Source organism: Argiope bruennichi, chromosome 2, assembly GCF_947563725.1.
Source record: "Argiope bruennichi chromosome 2, qqArgBrue1.1, whole genome shotgun sequence".
Lineage (NCBI taxonomy): Eukaryota > Metazoa > Arthropoda > Arachnida > Araneae > Araneidae > Argiope > Argiope bruennichi.
In genome coordinates, this window is record NC_079152.1 from 8,869,653 (window position 1) to 8,892,169 (window position 22,517).

Here is a 22,517-nt window from a genome sequence, read left to right on the forward strand (position 1 = left end):
TCAAATGCACTGCCACGTCAATTGGATGGCGGTCTTTACAAGAACCTTTGCTCTCTCCTGCGCATGCTCCGATCTACGCCGGAGTCTCAAATCGCATCCCTAGATGTTTCGCTACGTTCTCCCATAGCGGCATAGGCAAATATGTTAACGGTTACGTTATTACAACTTTTCTTGCCTTTTCATTTAAACACCCCTTGTATATATATATATATATATATATATATATATATATATATATATATATATATATATATATATATATATATATATATATATATATATATATATATATATATATATATATATATATATATATATATATATATATATATATATATATATATATATATATATATATATATATATATATATATATATAGTATAACAAAAATAAATTATTAAAATTATCTCATACTAAAACCAACTCAACATGCAAAAGTAAACTTTATTTTCATCTTTTGATCAACAATAACGGGGAAAAAATATAGGATAAAATACTAAAGGCAACAATTAAAACGATACGAATTTCACTTAAATTAAAATTATAAATACAATTAAAAAATCGCTTTGAGATGTACATTCCAATATTCCAAAGTCTGTAGGTCCAAATTTGATATCTTTAAGTCACACGGTCTGGCTTATAGATCGCCAACACAAGCATTCATCTTCTTTATTAGAAGATTGTTTACGAGTTTATAGGTTAAAATTTATAACTTGATGAAAAAAACTCACCATTATTGGATGATATATAGTACATATAATACAATGATATATAGTATAGTACATATTGACTTATATAGTACATGCGTTATAAAAATACGTATATACATTAAAAAAGAAAAAAAAATTGCTATTTCCCGCCTTCTATAGATATTACTAGTCTTAAAAGACGTGACAAGTAAATACAAAGTTCGAATATAATGTCTTTGGAACTGAAATTTAAAGCACTTATAAATACTATTTTGATTTTCTTATCTTTCAGTAGTATGACATCCACTTTTGATTGCCTCTTTGTTTCAGTGAATTTCTATAGAGGCTTATAATTTAGATGCAGTTTTTCAAGCAAAATTCAAATATTTAAGGAGATTAAACTAAATGTTCATTAATATATTTCATACAGTTCACTTAAATCTATATGTATTTCTTAATAATTTTTAAATGGCTATAAAAAATTAAATGCGAATTATCTTGAAAGATATGAGAAAAGTTTTAATTTAAAAAAATTCCATTTAAAATTATTTAGAATTTTTTTTAATTGATGGGATTGAGATCCCTTTTGTTGGAAAAAAGAGCACCCTTTTTATTAAAAACATAATGAATATTTGTATAAGTTGCCGAATATAGAATTGTTCCATAAATTTTTTTTCTAATAAATACATTAAAGGTACCAGCTTGCTACTGAAAATGCAATCTGCTCATGATTATATTATAATTAATTATGAAGTAAATTATGATTACATGAAAACAAGAATGTCAAGGACAATTACAATTTTACTGACAACTTTTCTTCAAATTAGTTATTTTGAATTTATATTAATGTTTTTGGAATTCAAATATTTTGCTCTTAAAGAGCAAGCTTCATTAATAATTACTTCAGAACATATCAAATTTATACAAAACTGTGTCCACATAGAGTTCTAATAGCAGTTTAGTCAAAAGCAGAATGCATTTTCATTTAAAAAATTGTGAATTTAAATAATAAAATTTACCCTTTTTTCCGTTACTATTGGTGAAATTTGACCACAGTGCGTCCAGTGGACCTGCAGATCCTGGAGGTCCTGGTGGCCCTGGTGGACCAGGCATGGACTTCCCAGGAGGTCCCTAAAATTACACAAAATTTAAAATTTCAATACTTATACAAATTAAAAAGAAGAATTTGTTATCCAGAAGCACTATAAAATGATATGAGATCTTTTTATAACATATTTTTGACATTACTGTTTCATCTAAGAATTATGTAATATTCAAAAGGCTATCAATGATTTATTTTATAGTACCAATTCATAGGCAATATTTTAATATGTTGATAAAATGTTTTGGAACTTGGGATGAAATCTATTTCGTCTAATCTTTTTGATACTTTATTTACGTCTACTAACTATAATTTAAATATATTTTAGATAAATTCAGTTTTCTCTTTAATCATAGCATTTCTTCTAGCGTTACAAAACTTAGTCTAACTTCAAAGCATTTTTTAGTAATTTAGGATGCTTAAAAAAAAGACGAAATCGTAAGAGTATTGAACCTGTTAAAGGCTTTTATTCTCTGATATTACAATATAAACATACTAGTTTAAGGATTTCTTATTTGTAATCAACTCTAGACAACTTTCTAGACTTTCTTTCAACAACTTTTAGACTTTCAACTCTATCTTATCTCTTATATATATATATATATATATATATACATCGAATGCTTGATACCCTAGCCATTTAGCCTAGACACTCTATATAATAAATTGCTTGATATTATAAAGGAAGGCGACTGCTCTATTTAAAGATAATGATATTTCAAAGTTCCGTGACATTTCAGAATAACCAAAAGTGCCTTTAGACATTCAAATATAACGAAACAAGATTTTATTTTGATTCAATATACATAGAATTAGAATTCTAAAAAATAACTACGAATTGCGCATTCTCAACTTCCAAAGTATACATGTTTTAAGTATGGTAACTCAAGATCAAAGAATGCCAAAACTCATCGGTACATACACACTTTCATCTTCATTATTAGAAGATAAATTTTTATCTATAAATATTAATTAAAGTATTACAAAAAATCAGTTACAAATACTATTTTACTATAAATAATTACATATTTTATTATCATGTGAGAACAAGATATTTTTTTCGCTTGAGGTTTTGTAGCCTCAAAATGTGAAGGCAACAAATTGGCTATTTATCCTTTTTTTTATTTTGGAGTCGGCTTTCACACTACAGTTTTTGAAATATCTATCGTCTGCTAATGTAGTTTTATTTTGGAGTGGGCTTTCACAGTATAGCTTTTCCATTATCTATCTTCTGCTAATGTAGTATTTCTCTTGGTGTGTTACACAGTGTTATTGCCTAACTCGCGCAACGTTTTTAAAAAATAAACCAAACAAGTTAAAATATTGTTTGTTTAATCGATAAAGATTGTTGGTTCAGGGATAGTTTCAACTAATTAAATAAGGTTAATAGAAAATAATGAAGAAGATCGTCACATTTGGCGATTTATCGCCAACAAAAGTTACAACTTAATTTCCAAATTATACACTCTTTGAATTCTTACGAATTGTCTTAATTAATTTAAGTCATTAACCAGTTTAAACCGGTTTGAAACAATCACGGGACTATCAGATTACGCATGCGTCGATACTTAGAAAAACGATGGGTTTTTCTTCATCGCAAAATCGGTCGAGCTCCAAAACTTATATATATATATATATATATATATATATATATATATATATATATATATATATATATATATATATATATATATAAATATACATATAAAATCCCGTGATTGTTTCAAACCGGTTTAAACTGGTTAATGACTTAAATTAATTAAGAAAAATAATAACTTAAAAAATAATAATGTTCTCATATGATAACTTGAAATTTGCGATAGAAGATTTCATTTTTTTTTATTTGGTATTGCATTTTTATAAATAATTTGCTTTATAAATAATAAAGTATGCAGATTAATAAATACAATGACATAGTCTATTAAACTTCAAGCAAATGCTTCAAATTTATTTCAGTATCTGAATAGATTATTTTTATTTAATTCATTTCCAATTTTTTAAGAAAATTTTTCATATTTTATTCAGCTTACCACAGGTCCTGGTGGTCCGGGAGGTCCAGGTACATAAACGTATTTCTCATCGGTTTCATCAATATACATGATTGGGCCGGGCGGTCCAGGTTCTCCGGGATCACCTTTCAAGCCCTAAATATTCGGAAAAGCGTATATTTTAGGCTATATAAATATAAATTTGCCAACAAATAACAATACTCCAACATATTTTTGTTAAATGATATGAACTTCTTTTCACTAATTCTTTAATTCCTTAAATAAAGGTTCCTCAAAGAAATAAAACGGAGCAGGCAAGGTATTTTGTGGTCTTGAAAAATTAAATCGGGAATTCTTTAACTCCTAAATGAACGTCCTATAAAAAATGAAGCGAAATATATAAAAGACTTTGTTATCTTGAATCGTGTCATCTTGAATTCTTTGATTACTTAAAGGAGTGTCCTGTAATGAAATCAAATAAAGTATATAAACTCCTTCGTAATTTTGAATCACTATTTTTTCCCAACAGCATTACATTTTTTTTTTATAAATTACATGAACTTCTATACGTTAGTTCTTTAATTCTTTTAATGAACATCCTGTAATGAAATGAAGCGAAGAATGTAAGGGATTTCGTGATCTTGAATAGTGACTAGAAGGAATGAATAGCAATTGAATGGAGAAATTTTTTCCTAGGAGAACAATAGAGAAATTTCTTTTTCTACAAACTTTTTTAAGTTGAAGAAAAGACTTTGAAAAGATTTCGCTATTAAGTTAAAATCGAATTTAATATTCCTTTCGTATTTTTTATTGTTAACTTATTTTTTGTACTTTTTCTTTAAATATAAATTTAAAAATTATTATTATTTTTTAAAGGAATGAAAAAAAAAATTCTTCAAACTTCTATGACGAAAAATTTTATTTGAATAAAAAAAAAAACACTTTTCATGTAAATGAATAATATGTATGTTCATTTATAATTTTCATCGGGCTAGAATTTTTTGACATTTTATTTAAAAAGTACTGTATAAAAAAACTGATGTGGAGTAAAAAGACGAAATAAAAAATACAATCGACTTAAAATGTAGATTTTGATTAATTTCTTTGTGCATCTTTTTTTATCATTCAGGCATTTAAATGCTAAAATTAATCATAATTTCATATATTATATGAAAAATATCTTTAAATTATAATTTCTTTCAGTTATATGAATCATTTAAAAAGTTTTTTGATATTTTGGCATATTTCATGTCTTTAAAAATGGAATTTCGTCATAGAATTTACACCAACTTTCTGAAGTATTAAAAAATTTTGTATATTTATTTGTTCCTGATGACAATACAATTTATTAGTAGTTTTAGCAATTTTATAATCATTAATTAATATTTTTGTGTGTGCGTAAAACCTAAACTGAAGAAGCAGAAGTTGAGTTTTTTATTCCTTAGGATGCTTTTTATTCTTCTTCTTATTTTTAAACACTTTCTATTCTTTAGAATTTCATATATTTTCAATATTTAGCATTTGTCAAAATTTTATTATCCAAATCATGATGAAAGCTGAAGGACAAAATATGTAGGTCAGCAGAAAGGATAAAAGATTGAGTATAAAAAAGAATTTTGATCTTATATAGTTTAAGAAGGAATGTGGAAACTTCAGCGTTTTGATTCCGTGGGAAAATTGAAATCTCGTATAACTCCACAGTTAAAGCTACAGTGAAAATGAAGTACGATCGATTAGGAAATTATTTGAATATGGCTAAATTGAAATTATATATACACAGTTTCTACTATGTCAAAAGATTTTATATTTTCTAATAAATAAATAAGAAATTATCGATGTTGTTCTATATAAAAAATGCTAATAATTTGAAAGTTTTAAAAGTATTAATAATTTGAATTAATTACTTAGATATAATTTTTTACTTTCGTCTATAGTTTCAATCAAATAATTGAAGCATCATTGGAATAAGTTTAAATTAAAAAAAAATTTCAAGACGTTTTAGTTCTTTCTTTATTATTATAATATTTAAGTGTTATAACGACAGCAAAAAATTATAATTTACTAGTAAAAGAATCCCTTATTTAATTCTGGGATCTAAAATAGAGATATTAAAAAAGATTATATGTTATATTTGTTGGAATTTTATCTGTTTCATTTCTTTGTTGTAAAATATAAATTTATAATTGTAAATTTGCTACCTCAGTAGGGAATTAAAAAATTTAAAAAAAGTGAATTCAACTATAAATAGCTTTTGTTTTAATTCTAAATTATTACTATGGGAAATTTTGTAAATAAGTCCGATGTAAGCAAGATATAATTAACAAGAAAAGTACTTCTTTTGAAATAGAGTCATAAAAATGATTTTCTTTGCTCACTTTCATTCCTGGTAGACCAAGTGGTCCCATTTCTCCTGGCACTCCAGGAACACCAGGGCTTCCTGTGGGTCCTATTGGTCCGATGTCTCCTTTCTCACCTTTTTCGCCTTTAACTGAAATTGATAAATAAGATGAAAGGAAACATTACAAATGATTTAAAATTCTGCGCAGATATTACAAAGATTAAATTTATTTGCATATATGTTTTTAATCTTTTTCCAATCGCAATCACTTTTCGATGCCAAGTTATATTCAGTAGACTTATTCATATTCATAAAATTTTTATCACTCAGGAAGCATTATTAATATGAAAATAGGGAAGACAAATATTAATCAATGATTAGTAACTACAGCAATTAACTCTTTCGACGTTCTCTCCTGTCCACGAAAATTTCTGTTTTCTCTGTTTTTCGCCGCATTAGAACAAACAAAAATAAAAACTCAAACAAGTAAAAATTTACAAAACGTTTTAAAAGTTTTAAAAATATAGAGAATGTCTGAAGTGCGTTATGGCCGCCCAGCAGAAATGTCACTTGAACGCGCTAGACGCGTTATGGACGACGAAGAGGTTAATTTAAATAAACTAACTATATTCTCTCGTGTAAAACTCTTTCATTTTATATTAATTTCCAAAATAGGAAATTGTGCTTTTTAGGAATTTTCCTCATATAACACACACACGAATTAAAGTAACAATTTTAAATTGGTTATTAACATAATAACTCTTATCATTATTATTTTAATTTTAAAGAATGAAATAATATTGCAAAAATATAGAGCATACTGCATCTCAAAAGTGAGTATACACTTTGAATAAATATTAGGTACCGAAGTAATATAACACGTCAAAATGGAAAATTTTTAATTAATTTATTAACTGGTAACTGAGTAGAATAAAATTTTATGCTCGACTATTTATTTGTTAATGTCCAAAGTTGTTGATAAAATCGGTAAATCAAATCGTGAAAAATATTGAATTGAACATTTGTTTATAATATAGGTTAAAATAAAATTAAATATGCTTATAAAATTAAATCAAAAATATTGCATTAAGAATTTGTTTATAACATAGATTAAAGTATAATTAAATAAAGTTATGAAATCAAAACTATGCATTCAAAATAATTAAGAAAAAGTATTTCAAAATAAAAAAGTTTTTCGTAAAAACTGGCTATGCTCAAAATAGGATAAATTACGAGAGAAATTCAAAACAAATTACATTTGAATGACCATCGTTTATTTTGTTTTTTCTATAAAAGAAATGAAAAACTGATATTAAGACCAAAAAAAAAATGTAAAGTAAATTGTTAAATGAAACCTTTTCTACAGAAAAATTTAAAATTTTGGCTTTTAAGTACATTAAATTAACAATATAACTATCAATGCATCATGACTGTGTAATGTATTTGTCTGGGAAATCTTACAAAAAAACCCTTATTTTCCAAGATAATCGACAAAATCAAAATGTGGTTTTGTTTCTATTAAATAAATAAAAGTCTTCGTAATGATAAAAATATTTTACTCTAATTTTTAATTTATTTCACTAAAACTAAAAAGTATTTAATATTTAAATAAAATACTACTACATTTTAACGTAAATTGCAAAGCTTAAAATCTCAAATTCGAATGAAATAGTGTAAATATGAAACATTAAATAATCCACTTAAAAATAAAAAACAATTTAAAAATATTCATTTTTCTTACTTTCTGTAATGATTTCTAAGCCATCCTAAAAGAGAAAAAAGAATTTATTATACTGTTTTATTATATTATTATCAATTATTATATTATATATTTATTATTACATTATTATATTATTTATTATTACTATTATATTATTTATTATTACTATTATATTATTTATATTATTATCAAATATACAATCATATCATTATTTACTTCAACAAGTGGTTAATTCAAATATAGAGGGAGAAAAAGTGAGAAAAATTAATTTATAAGTTCAAATTGTTTAGAAAATTTATTTTCTGTAGTAGAAACACCCGGAAGTAGTCTCTACAGAACTTTCTTGGAGATGTTACTCCTCCCCCTCCCCCCAACATAAAAATTGGGGAATTTGAGTAAGAGAGTAACATTAAGAAAACTCTTACGTTTATATTTAGATTCCCGCACATGAACGGTTTGTGCTTTGTAATATAGTAGTTAAAAGCGAATTTGCTTTTTAGACGCCTTATTATCAACGGTTGAAATCCCAATCAAATACAGAACTATAATTCCAGTAGGAAGGTGACATTACAAATATTATTTATCTAGGTCATTCCGTTTTCATGGCATCACATTTACATACATAATAAAGCAGAGATCCCGACATTTTGATGAATTTCTGCGTTCCAGATCTTCCTGAATCTGGAAAATATAGTTTTGGAATTATATATAACATTATAAATAAAAAATGCTTTGAGCTAAATGGATGAAATTTGGCATGTAATCTTTACACCAATTTCTGTCAATTTTGAACAATATCCATTAAGAGAATTTCTGTCTCTCTAGTTGTCCAAGTGCAAATGAGCAGGATCACAACAAAACGGAAAAAACTAGACAATTAAAATTTAGTACACAAATTTAGCTTCTAACATGCTTCTCTCAGTATCAAATTTGTAATGGGATCCGTTTATGAAGCTGACCATCTGTTGACCTGTATTTTCTCTTGCATGTAAATACAATGACTCAAAAACGCAACGACTTAAATAATGGAATTTATAATGCGATTTTATGACTATAATTGCAGTTCTATGGCAAATTTTTCGTTCCAACTGGTCAAAAAAGCTCATATTAGATTTTCTGGTATTTGTGTAAAACCGTATGTTAGCGATTATTCTCCAAAAATCACAAGCTCACCAGTAACGAAAAGGGATTTTTTTCCCTACAAAACGAAGCACGTAATTCCATATATAGGATTCTAAAAATTAAAATCTGACAATTCTTGGCTTTCACGGTCTTGCCCAATGTCTGCAATTTTATATGAAGGAAGGACACTGATACTCAAAAACGCACTGAATTATATAAATATATCAAAGTTGATATAGAATTTTGTGACTGCAAGTGTAGTTTTGTGTTTAATTTCGGTTTCCATCTGTTTGGCAAAACGCGTCTGAAACACCAAAATTCACCAAAAATCCCGCCAATGACGACAATATAGATTCAGTAAAAATGCTAAGTTCACGCCAAAAGGTTAATAATTTGTAATTATTATACACGAATGTCATGTATGGCGTTTCTAGGATAACACCTTTAGAGAGAGTATGCAAGAAAGCTTGGAGGAAACAACCCCCGCTGGTTTTGTGACAAGATACAGTTCATCAAACTTACTATGAAGGAATTAATCATATGGCGAATAAACAGATTGTCTCTGAGAGCGTCTAATATTTATATTACTTTTAACAGCTGTTTATAAACTACAGAAATATTTAAGCTTCGATTAAACATTTTCTAAATGCATATTAATGATACCTGAGATTTGCAGTTATCGTCTTAAATATTTGACAATTTAGATTGTAAATCATATAAAAATTCTAAAAATTAAATAAAAATTAATTTTTTTTACCGGATTTACGTAACTCCCCATAGCAGGAGGTCCTGGTTCCCCTCTTTCTCCCTTTTCACCTTTAGTGGCCTCTCCCGGTTCACCTTTCTGTCCGGGAAGCCCTGGAGTTCCCGGACGACCCTGTTGATAAAAGTAAAAGCATTAAATGCCAAACTAATAGTTAAAGAATAATTTAATATAAAAAAGTGTTTTTCTGTGTTACCTGCTGGATCACTAATTCATTCTTGTTTGCATGATAGAAAATGAAAGAAAACATGTTATATACATATGCAAAATAAAAAGCATCATCTTATATAAATCTATATGTATATATACAGGTGTTGCCCGAAATAATGAAAATGCCTCGCTGAAAACAGTGACTTTCATATGTAATAGTGAAAGACTAAATTAAATACATGACTACTAGTTTTTTTTTTGTTTGTTTTTTTTTGTACTACATTGTTGCATATAGTCTCAAAGGTGTATCTGCATGCATCATTTAATCTGCTTAATTTCGCTTCGAGGGGAGCTAAAATGAGAGACTTGTCAGAGTTCCAAAAATGGCAGATAATGGGAGTACGTCTGGTAGGAGTATCGGGAACCACAGTGGCACAACTGTTGGGGGGGGGTATCAATAGACTCCGTGTAGAAGGTCATGACAGCATACAATGATCATGGCAAAAACACATCTGCTAGAATGAACTGTGGAAGGAAAAACCTAACTCACTGCGAGAGACAGACGGACATTAAGGAGGACTGTGATCGCCAGAAGAAAAATCACGGCAGCAAAAGTGAGTGCTGAGCTGAAAGAACATCTACAAAACCCAGTGTCGGCCCATAGAGTTTGAAAGGAATTGTATAAATAAAATATTTGGAGCAGAATTGCGATTGCAAAAACATTTGAGATAAATGTAAAGGTGCGTACAGAAGTGCAAAGGCCACTAAACTTGGACTACAGATAAATGAAAATATGTCTTGTTTAAGTACCCTTGTACCTCACATAGGCAGGTTCACTGGCAACGACTATATCACTCTTTTGACAGACCAATTGTATTCAACGGGATAGATATTGTTTCCGTCTAGAGATTCCACCTATCAAGATGATAATTCTCCGATTCACCATAATCGAACTATTCAAATAGGGTTTAAGGAACATGAGGATTCAATTAAACACCTTCCGTTGTCTGCCTAATCACCGGACTAAACATCACCGAGACCCTGTGGTTTGGAAAAGAAAGAGGGAGATTCCTTTATATTTCTCCTTCTTCTGAACTTGTATATGTCCATTTCAAGGAGGTTAAGGCAGTTTTAACTTCCAAAGTTGATACCACACCATATAAGGTGCAAAACACTTCTTTTTGCATGGGTTTTCTATTATTTTGGACAACACCTATATATACATATGTAATCTATATACATATACTATATGTGCAAGATGAATGTAAGAAAATGCACACTTTTATACTAATTGGCAATTTTAAAAAAAATTGTTTGAAATAAATTCAACAAGAAAAAATTAATTATTTGAACCTACCGGGAATCCTGGTAAATTGGGAACAATTCCAGGCTCACCTGGCGGACCTGGAGGCCCTGGTGGTCCTGGATAACCCCTCTTTCCTCTTCTCCCCCTCTCACCTTTCTCGCCCTTTTCTTCCTGAAAATAAGGATTAGGATAAGAAAAAAGGTCATCAATGTAAAATCTAAATTGAAATAAAACTGTCTCCAAAAGTTGTTTGATTAGAAGTTTACAAAGTGTTTTTTTAAATCAAATTCTATTCTCTATCTAGAGATAAAATTCAAACCGTCTCTGATTCAGTACTCAAAGATTACAGAAATACAGAAGAAGCAATACAGAATACTGCAAGATTACAGAAATAGTAAAGTAAAGAGGTAATATTTTTTGAACAAAATATTTTTCTTTCACTTGATAAAAGAATGCGTGAATAATATTCTTTGAATATTGCAATTTTATCCATTTTTAAAAGAAGGAAAAAGCTAAGACATAAAGTTTTGTTTCCTGCAAGATATCCATAATACATATAAGGAATTTAGGATTTCAAGATGAATTTAAACTCAAATTATCAAAAAATTATATGAACAAAAGTATCTGAACACTTTCGGGTTTACAAATTTTTTAAAAAAAAATTCTAGAAAGACTAGATGAATTATAATTGAATTTATATTATACCAAGACTATATTTTAATTCGCATTAATTCGAAGAAAAAGATTAGTTATTTAATATTATTCATGACACATAATTTATTGCAATTTAAATTATGCATTTAATTTATAAATTTGCAAGGATAACATATTTATAATTTTTATGTAATTTTCTTCATTTATTAGGCGATTTAAGTTTTAAAAATACCCATTAGCCTATCGTATAGAGCAGCTGAATTTCTGTTTGTTGTAATGATGACATATATTTCTAAATTTTTTTATTTTCTATACTTGATATTTTGATTTTCTATCTTTTTTGATATTCAATTTGGATTTTTATATATCTTGCCTTATTTATCTGACCATGAAGTTATGAAAGAAAAACTATGTTTTGTTTTGCACATGGGCGGTTAAAAACTGCTAGAAACACTCACATTTCTATGCAAAATCATGGCGTTTAATTTTAATATAATATTTTAATGGCATTTTGTCATAGCATGTTCTGCAAGTTTTCTATACTTTCGTTAAAATCTCTCAATGTTGTTGGTAAAAAATATGCCACATTTTGGAATTTTTTTTTTTAAACTTACTTTTTCTAAAACGTAGTTGCAGATTTTTAGGAAATGCATATAATCATTGCTCACAGCAAATAAAACTATCAATGAAAATTTTCTGGGAAACTGGGCGACTCTAAATCTTTTCATCCATTTCAAGTCGATACCTAAATGTCCTCATAATCAAATCTTCAATGAGAAATATGAATTTAAGCATGTCTTTTAAAAATAATTTCAAAAATAGTTTGTTTATCTATTCTGAAGAAATTCGAAAAAAGAATATAAATCTGAAACTGTTCGAATACTTTTGATCATACAGCTGTATAGCCACGAGTAGTATACAGCGTACAACTAAATACCTTTTAAGACCACTTTTTCTGAAAATGTAACTTTTTTTTAACATTGTAGGATAAATACTTCTATAAATTTTATTTCTATAATTTTATTATTTCCCAAAATTTTATTTGGGTTTACATTACGTCTTATGTTTGTTTATTTTAGGTTTAAGACAAAAAAAAAGTGTTTCATTTAGGATTTTTCTTTAAATTTGTCGCAATAGATCAAAAAAATTAAATGCTATCATAAATAGCTCAATATTATTTAAATGCATTTATAACAACTAGAGTTATTTTTATTATTTACACTGAACTGGAAAATTCACTTTGAATCTTTGGTGAGAGTAAATTCAATCTTTTTTTAAAGCTATAAAGCTAAGGAATCTTATACAAAAAACATTTGTATTAGTTGCTTTCTTCAACATTTACATTTTAAAAGCATCTATCCATACACAGTGTTCACAAATTATATAACAAATATTTGGATATTTGGCACACATATAACTCTCTATTTTGTTTTCACCCTTTTTTATCTTATACATTTTGCAGTGGGTAATTCTTTTTTATTACCTGTATAATATTCTGTTATCTGAAATTTTGTATTCTTGCTGCTTTTTTACTTTTATCAATGTTTATTCTCTTAATCGGACTTTTTAAATTCTACTACTTCTTTTGATCAAATGTTTGGTGCAATTTAACCAATACACCGACTTGTGTCACAAATTGCCAACAAACAACAACACAAATGACACTATTCATATTTATATGCATATCTGTACACACAACAATGCAGCCTATATATATATACATACATACCTATAAGCCCACATACAAGAATACTATACACATCTAATATATATCTGGATACGCACAACTATACACGTTATAAATATTTATATATACACACCTACATACACTATAGATATCTATAAACACATGTTTATACACGCTGTACATATCTATACTCATATATATCTATATACACACATATATACATTTCTATATAAACAGAGTATATCTATATATACATTTATCTATATATGCATTTCTATATAAACAGATTTATCTATATACACATATCTATATACGCATATTTATCTATATACACTACACATATTTACACACGAATTCTTACAATGATGAGTGTCCCGTCCGGAGCAATGTGTGAAACCGGTCCTGGTGGACCGATTGGTCCTTGATCACCAGTGTCCCCTTTCGGTCCAGTCGGTCCCGGCATTCCATCCATACCGGTGTCACCTTTGTCTCCCTATCACGGAAAAATACCAAAATGGTTTAAATGATAATAAGCGTACTTTCTTTTTTACAACACAAATAAGGTGTATTAAACCATTCATAAACCATTCATAGATCAATAAACTGATTTTTTTTATTGATACTAACTCTATCTCTATTTAAGCAATTCTCATACAATAGTATCACAAAACTGAACAGCATAAGAGTAGTAGGTAGTCAAGTGCAAAAATAAAATTAAAAATGTTATCAAACATCGTAATAAAAAAAATTCAAAAACTATTCTAATAAAATCTAAACAGCATTTAATAAAACTATCAGGCATTATTTAAGTTACAAAGCTAGACATTCTCTCAAAATTATAACGCATAGTTTGTAAAAGTTTCATTGCTCGAGAAGGTTGTAAGAATAAAGTTCTAAAATTTCAACGTTACTTGACTTTCATTTGAAAAAGTTCGAAAGCGCAGCACTTGTAAATTCAAAAGTAGAAAAGTGACTTGTTCGAAAGTAGGAAATTAAATAACTTGAGAATATCACAAAAGAAATCTTGGTGCGAGTGCCTCAAAGTTGTAGGCTTCTTTGGCATTTGGCTACTTTTGCCTGTTTCCTAATTGAGATCCAAGTATAGTCGTTTCTCTTCGTAATTTTTATACTAGATCATGCCCATATTTCACTAAAATATGCATATGATTTTGGCTTTATTGGATAATTTGAGCTGTATAAACTAAAAACAATATTTTATGTTCCAATAACCGTTAGCTCAATTTTGGCGTTAGCCATTACAAAAAAATGTAGAATATTATGATGTCTATTATGCATATGTTGTTCTCTGCAATCGAACTTCGCTGAATCAATACTTCGAAAGAAGTATTTACGAATTAATACTTATAAATGAAGTCTAAATTAAAAATATTTTAACTTATTTCCCAAAATATAAATTGCTGATAATTGTTTAGCAACTAAAGCGGAATAATTCCTGGATATATCAATCCTTTATTAATATCTAAATTTTAATATATCGAATCTTTTAAAAACAACAGAAGGTACGTATTTAATTGCTGATATCAAATGCTATTGTCTGTTAATACAGAATATTTTAGATATTCAGATTAGTGAGGGAATAAAATTTACTGTCTCGTAACAGTATTATCTAATTAAATAGTACAAAAAATTAGAATAATTAAAATACTAAAATAAACGAACCTTTTCTCCTTTCAAACCTGGCGTCCCTGGTGTCCCATCCTCTCCTCGCTCTCCTTTGTCTCCCTAATTTAATATCAAAGAAAAAGTAAATCAGTAAAGAATATCTTTAAATATAATATTTTCTATATAATTACCTTTGAATCGAAATTTAATTTCTTGAACATTTTGAATAACAATTTTTAAAAAAAGACTGAAAATTTATTTTTGGCATTTTATTTTTTGAATAAATTATTGAAAAAATGCTTCAAAAACCATATTTTGTCTTCAATATGATTTAGTGCTGATGAGAAGTTTGTTGCCAATGGGTAATATTGGACTACAGTTGAGAAAAAATATTTCCTTGAAAACATTCTATAATATTAAATTCCCGGGGCATTAGAAGGGTGTGTTCTCGTATAAGAATCAAGGTAAAGAGATGCTCTTAAATCTGATATATAAGCTACCATTCTTCAGTTTTTCAGGCAATTTGTTCTCGCAAAGAGTTATCCATGAATATAGTTCGCAATTCCAATTTGCCCAAGTAGTCCAAATTTCACCATTCATCTGTTCTTCAGGCAGTTTGTTTTCGTTGAGAGTTCTCCATGAGTTTTCTCTATAGTTCGCAGTTCAAATTTCACTATTCAGCTGTTCTCCAGGTAGTTTGTTCTCGTAAAGAGTTCTCCGTAAGTTTTCATTATAGTTTGCAATTCCAATTTGCCCATGTAGTGTTGAATTTAACCATTCTTGGGTTCTTCAAGCAGCTTGTTCTCGTAGAGAGTTCACCATGAATTCTCTCTATAGTTCGTAATTCCAATTTGTCCAAGTAGTCTGAATTTCACAATACCTCGGTTCTTTAGACAGTTTATTCTTGTCGAGAGTTTCTAGGATTTTCCTCCAGAGTTCGCAGTTCCAATTTATCCAGAGAGCTGCTTCAATCTTCTTTTCTAAATAGATCAAGAATGTGATGATTATGATCCGAAGGCTGTCGTCTAATTGTGTGTTTTTCTGAACTAACATTTACTTTATTCTATCATGTTATTGACCTCATACTTATCAGCAATGTTTTAATTAAAGGATTTATTTAACTAAACGTTTTGCTTGTAATTCTTGATGAGAGAGCACATGTTTGAATGGAGATTGGGTTCTGGTACCAGATTTAAATAGTTAAATATAGAGCATTACCACCCATTACAGATGAATTTTAAGAATTATGTTGAGGTATTTCCACAAAATGCTTTAAAAAAATAAATTTACAACACAAATAATAAAACTTATTACAAAATCAATCTGAAATAGAAGATATACTTATGATAATGAAAAATTTGAGTATATATTATTTAGTTTAAAATATATAAAGTTAAATATTTTGGAAAAAATTGGGTATTTTATTAAAAATTACATATTCCACATTTTATTACGTTGTATCAATTTTAGAATTTGTGCTTTATCTTTTTATGTACATATAGAATGTCCTTTTTGGTTCAATCGAACAGCTTTAGATAGCATGAACCATCATGCTTTTTAGATGAAATCTACTTAAATACTCGCTTTGAGTATGTAGCCATTATTATAAACCAAATAAGCACGCTGTGTGGTTCTAACAATCCTATGCATAGTATTATTTGTCTTATCATCTCTATACATTTTGTACAAGGACATTATTAGAACCTTGGCATTATGAAATGGCCCATAAGAATACATCTCAACTTTTTTGCCAGAGTTTCTTCTTAAATATTTTCTCAAGATCTTTCATGCCTAATAGTATATTTGCTATCTAATTTGCATTATGACCTTGCAATTTCTACTATAAACTTTATTTGAAGAAATATCTCTGAGAAATGACCATAAGCTTTCGAAACTGTTTTGTAGAAAAACCATGAATTGGCATGAGACAAGTCAAGCAAACGACAGCCTTAAACCTTCGACCCGTTCAGAGGCAGACGGAAAAAACTGAATGACAGGACCGTCGCAACAGTAACTGGCGGAAACTGTGGTTGAGTCCTACGAGCCATCACCGGTCACGGTAGAATCTTTCCGTTGGGAAGTAAGTACCGTCATTGAAGAAAGGAGCAACCCTCTATCTTTTTCTGTATCCACCGATGGCGAGAACCAACCACCATACCGGAAGTTTCTTATTCTCAAATATGAGGAGCCACGTAGAGAGACCCAGCAAATGGTAAAAGATTCAGAATAGAAAAGTTTCAATTTTATTCTCATAATATTTTAGAAGACAAATATGATGCATTGCTTAAAAGCAATACACCTTAATTAAATTCTAAAACAGAGAAAACTATAAAAGTAATACCTAAATTTGAGACTAAAAAAGCAACAAAAATTGTCCACTGGTTGTCTTTGACGAAAAGTTCAACAAGCTCGATAATGGACAACAACGCTTTATTCCATGAAAAACATGAAGCACAAATCGGAAAACAAAATAAGGGAATACCAAAAGAATGGTGATGGTAGACACTAAAATTACAAACCAGATAGCCAAGCACTAGATAAAAAGAGATCACAACGAGATTGCTCTGCGATCAGCATTCGAAAAAAGAGAATTGACTCATCGCGAGAACTTTTCATTTTTATAGCCTGTCAACAGGGTATGGAATTTCTTAGAAGGATCAGTGGATCTTAGCTACTACAAGAGATATCACTAAATTTCTTATATTTCCCAGAACCTCCATTTTCCCACCAAATCTTTTGCCAAATGATAACCAAGACCGGGGATTGTCTTTTGACATAGCATTCTTCCAGCATTCCTTATAACAATAATACAGATTTGTAAGAAGCAATATTACAGATATATTATTCGTAGCAATATTACAGATTTAAGTAATAAAGTTTGCGTCATCGGTAATTATATGAAAAGAATCCTTTTTTACCTTAGAAATGATGACTGTTGAGTCTTCATTCTCCAGCTGAAGGGGCGAGAATTCTTTACTCACACCGTAATAGCCGATAGGGCCTGGTGGTCCTGGTGGACCTCGAGGACCTGGAAGTCCCACGCCTGGAACACCTTGCTCACCCTTGACAAATTAATAACAGTGATTATACAATTTTCAGAACTGCTCTATTTTCTAAGTTTCAGAATAAAGTAAAATAATGCATACGAAATAATGAATTTACATATAAAGTAATTTTGAATAACACGACGGAAATTTTTGATTGATTCTGATACATATCGATAAATAGTACTATAAATTCAACATTTAATGACTAGTTCTTTTTTGTTTGGAAAAGTCAATGCATATCCATTTAAATACGATCAACAAAAGGGACAGTTAAAAAGAATAGCTTATTATAAGGAACAATGCAATTATAAATTATATACGTGTTAGTATTTCTATAAATTAGACCAATAATGCGACCTTAATAAAGACCTTAATAAACCAATAATAAAGACCTTATATTGCGACTTCCTATAATACGAAATATATCCGCTTACACATTCAAATTTTATTTTTATAAATCTGTATTTCCTTAAATATATTAACATTGTATATAATGTAAGGTTTCCAAATTGAATATCGCGACCCACTTATGAATTGTAAATCAGTTTTCGGTCATGACAAGATCATGGATGTATGCCTGTCATTTCAAATTTACAATAATGTGATGAAGACTTAAAATCTTCATCAACTCATATGGTAGTAACACAGCAATAACAAAAGGGCAATATATCAATCACAAATACCTTCGCTCCTTTGATACCGTCATGCCCAGGGATACCGGCTATTCCTCGAGCTCCTGGTATGCCGTGTTCGCCTTTGCTTCCTTTCTCGCCAGGACTGCCCTGAAAGAAAAATATCTTTCATAAGTAAAATGAAATTTTCTTTCCATGCAAGATTAGAAAAAAAAAAAAAACTATCGATTTTTTTTTTTTCATTAAAAAATTGTTTACCGATTTTGAAATAACGAGTGAATATAGTAAAACATATTTTAAAACGTATAATGTGTTAGCTAAAAATAATTCAGATAATTTAATTTTGAACGTTATTTTCAGTCTTTAATTCAGAAATTTTATCACCTCCAATTTAGTTTATAATAATTAATATATGGATGTCGTGAAAGAAAAAAAAATCAGCAAAGAATAATACGATTTTTTTATTTTAATTTTGCTTTCATATATAATTTTATGTTAATTTTGGTTATTGAAGGAAATTTTTTTAAAATTTCGCTTATATTCTTCACCATTCGATTGAATTTTTCTATTGAGGAATTTAGCGATACAGAACTTACTATTGATGATTCTAAAAAGTTTAATTCCTATAAACTTTCTTCTTTAAGAAATAATACAGCAATTCTGGAATAATTACAAAGGCATTGATGTAATTTATATAAATATAATTTATATTATATAAAAATATTTATAATTTATATAATATATAAATATATATTATTAATTTTGCTAAAGAAAAAATACTTTTTTTCAAAAGGATTCATTGCCATTCTTATTGACTCCCTTTACTTTGCCTTAAGTAAAGGTGATTTTTGTATTGATTATTGCAAGCACTTTAAAAATTTATTTTGTTGAAAATCACCTAGAATGAATGCTTTATTCCAGATTTATTTTTTCTTTATGGGATGGATCAAGTTTATAAATTGATTTCTTTCAGAATTCTTTCTCTAAGAAAAAAAAGTAATGTTTTCCCCCCAAAAGGAGTCATTATCATAGTTGCTAACTTTACTTACTTTATTGCATTTTAACACACTTTATTGCATTTTAAGATTATTTTTGCACTGATCAGTGCAAAAACTTTGAAATTTATTTTGTTGGCAATAATACAGAACAAAAGTAGTTTTATACTAAATTTACTCAGAATTTGTAGGATTGGTAAGTTTTTAATTAAAAAAAATTTTTACAAAGGAAGCTAATATCTATCCCATCAAAGGGGAAAAGAATCATTAGGAAATCATATATTTTTGTCTCATTCTTCATATATAAAAGTTATTCACACATAAAATTCCTATTCAAGAAATTCATATGTAAAAGTTAAAAAAAACTGCTACATATTTTGTAGGATCATATAATATCAAATATCATGATCAAGCCTTTAAGCTATATGACATTTCAAATTGCATCATGCACTATGAGGAATTTGAAAACCTTTCCGTGCGCTGTATAGAGCAAACTGTTGGACCTAAAGCGAATTAAATTTGATCCATAGTTATTTCTCAGATAAAGTTTTTTACATTTAAATTAAACTTTTATTACAAACTACAAACTATGTTTCAAACAAATTCAAATTTCAACTATATTTTGTAATACTTTTTATTGTTTTTATCGCCGCATTAGTAAAAACCTTTTCGTACGCGCATTAACACTGATATAATAAAGAGTAAAATTTTATAAAGTTTAAAATATAATGATATAAAAATAATGTAAAGCTGAAAAATAAAATATTTTAAAATATAACAATATATTAATGAACGAATTATTTTTAAAATTTTCAACAAAACACCTTATGGTTTCTAAATGCAATAATAATCCTTTATATCGTTTGCTTAGTGTAAAAATTGTTATGCAGGAATTTTAACAGATAATAGAATCAATCCAAACAAAGACAAAAGAAAACGAACACCATGCTACGATGCTTCGGAATCGAGGTTTTAAATTCTTCTAAACAATTTTTTAAAATTTGTACATAAAAGTTAAAAAAATACAAGCGAATATTTATCATAAATCACATTGCATTGATTTTGCATACCTTATCTCCTTTATAACCTCGAGGTCCTAGATCTCCTCTGTCTCCTTTTTGTCCAGGAAATCCTCTTTCACCTCTAGGTCCTGGGACACCGGGCGATCCTGGTATTCCCTGTGGACCTGGACGGCCGAGGTACGAAGTGAAAGGTCCGTCACCAGGAGCACCATACACTCCCCCACCAAAGGTGTCATCAAGCTGGAAAAATATAATATTAATTTTTTTATTACTTTTAAATATACTCTTAATATTTTTGATAAGCATTCATTCCTATGTTTTTCTTGATTCAGAATGTGTTAAAATATTTCAAAATTAAATTGAATAAAAAAGTCAAATGTGAATTGTTTATCTTAAAAAACTAATGAGTCGATTGTTTTTAAAATAATGTATAAGTAATATTATATTGCATTAAATAACACGGAATAATTGATATAATATAGATATTTTAAAAGTCACAAAAACCTTTTTCTTGCCTTTATTTTTTTTTAAATATTGTTTCATATTTATTTAACATTGCACAGTCATTCGCTAAAAACTACACTTTTCCAGATTTCGTTTACAGTAAGAGTTAACCTAATGTTTTAATTTGCGTTTTTCTAAGCTTGAAGGCAACGTATTCATAAAAGATAATATCTTTTTTTCACGCAATCATAACGAGTTCGTACAAGTTAAATTCTTTTTTATTTTTTATTTTGTGTAAAATATATTGTTGGAAAACATACTTAATTTTTTTTAAAAAAAATTATTAAAAATTGGAAAAAATTATACTGCGAATTAATATGTACTATTATAAAGATATTTTTTTGAGTTCTGAGATAATATAAAAATGTTTTTGTGCTGCAGTATTTTAGAATATTTTAAAATATTTTGCTTAGTTTTTAATCAATTAAAATTATAATTGTAATTTCAAAAAACTCGCTCTGAAGTCACATTTCTACAATTTTAAAGTACATTCCAGACAATTGTATGGTTCTAATCAAGCGGTCTAGATTGTAGAGCGCCACCACATAGACATAATTACCCACATTCATCCATATTTTAAACAGAGATAAAAAAAAAAGCAAAACAGGGATGCATTTCTCTGTTTTGATTAGAGATGCTTTTCATGCTTTCCCGGTTTGAAATCTGGCATTCTATAGAATACTTGTGAAATATTTGAAATATTAATCGTTTCATAATTTGCCGGCTAGTTTTCAGCATTCTATAGAATATCGGATTTCAAACTTTTCAGGTAACAATTACAACGATTAATAAAGGTCAAGCAAAATTTGAATTCCAACATTAAAATTTTCAGCGATCCCACAGTTTTGTTATTGTTACACCGATAATAAAAAATGGTGTTACTGCTAAGAATATATACTTGCATAGTATTACACAATAAGTTTCACTCATTTATTCTGTCTTAAAAATAAAATATTAAGAGCAAGACATTATAACTTTTTAAAAGTTCGTGTTTAAACATATTCTTTCAGCGGATTTAAGCTGGTAGGAAAAGTATGCTGATTACTTCAAACATATGTTTCAATTTTCTAAAAGTATTCTTCCGATTGTACGAACACTTGTGATTGTTGATGCCCCGAAATTGGGTGCGAGAATTCTGGGAAGATTAATGACTGCTGGTTAATTGTGATTGAAC

General features: G+C 28.3%; 1 protein-coding gene across 1 annotated transcript in view; it reads right to left on the reverse strand.

Moving 5' to 3' along the window:
• The window catches only part of LOC129960531 (collagen alpha-1(XVIII) chain-like), a 146,250-nt gene that overhangs the window by 31,394 nt on the left and 92,339 nt on the right, over window positions 1–22,517 (reverse strand). Inside the window, exons 9-20 of the mRNA XM_056074024.1 lie at window positions 20,888–21,079; window positions 18,874–18,972; window positions 18,062–18,205; window positions 15,201–15,263; window positions 13,882–14,013; window positions 11,231–11,350; window positions 9,920–9,940; window positions 9,718–9,837; window positions 7,860–7,884; window positions 6,156–6,268; window positions 3,823–3,936; window positions 1,710–1,821 (exon numbers count right to left, since the gene is read on the reverse strand). Coding sequence (XP_055929999.1) covers window positions 1,710–1,821; window positions 3,823–3,936; window positions 6,156–6,268; window positions 7,860–7,884; window positions 9,718–9,837; window positions 9,920–9,940; window positions 11,231–11,350; window positions 13,882–14,013; window positions 15,201–15,263; window positions 18,062–18,205; window positions 18,874–18,972; window positions 20,888–21,079 — 1,255 coding nt within the window. The remainder of the gene's footprint in view (window positions 1–1,709; window positions 1,822–3,822; window positions 3,937–6,155; window positions 6,269–7,859; window positions 7,885–9,717; window positions 9,838–9,919; window positions 9,941–11,230; window positions 11,351–13,881; window positions 14,014–15,200; window positions 15,264–18,061; window positions 18,206–18,873; window positions 18,973–20,887; window positions 21,080–22,517) is intronic.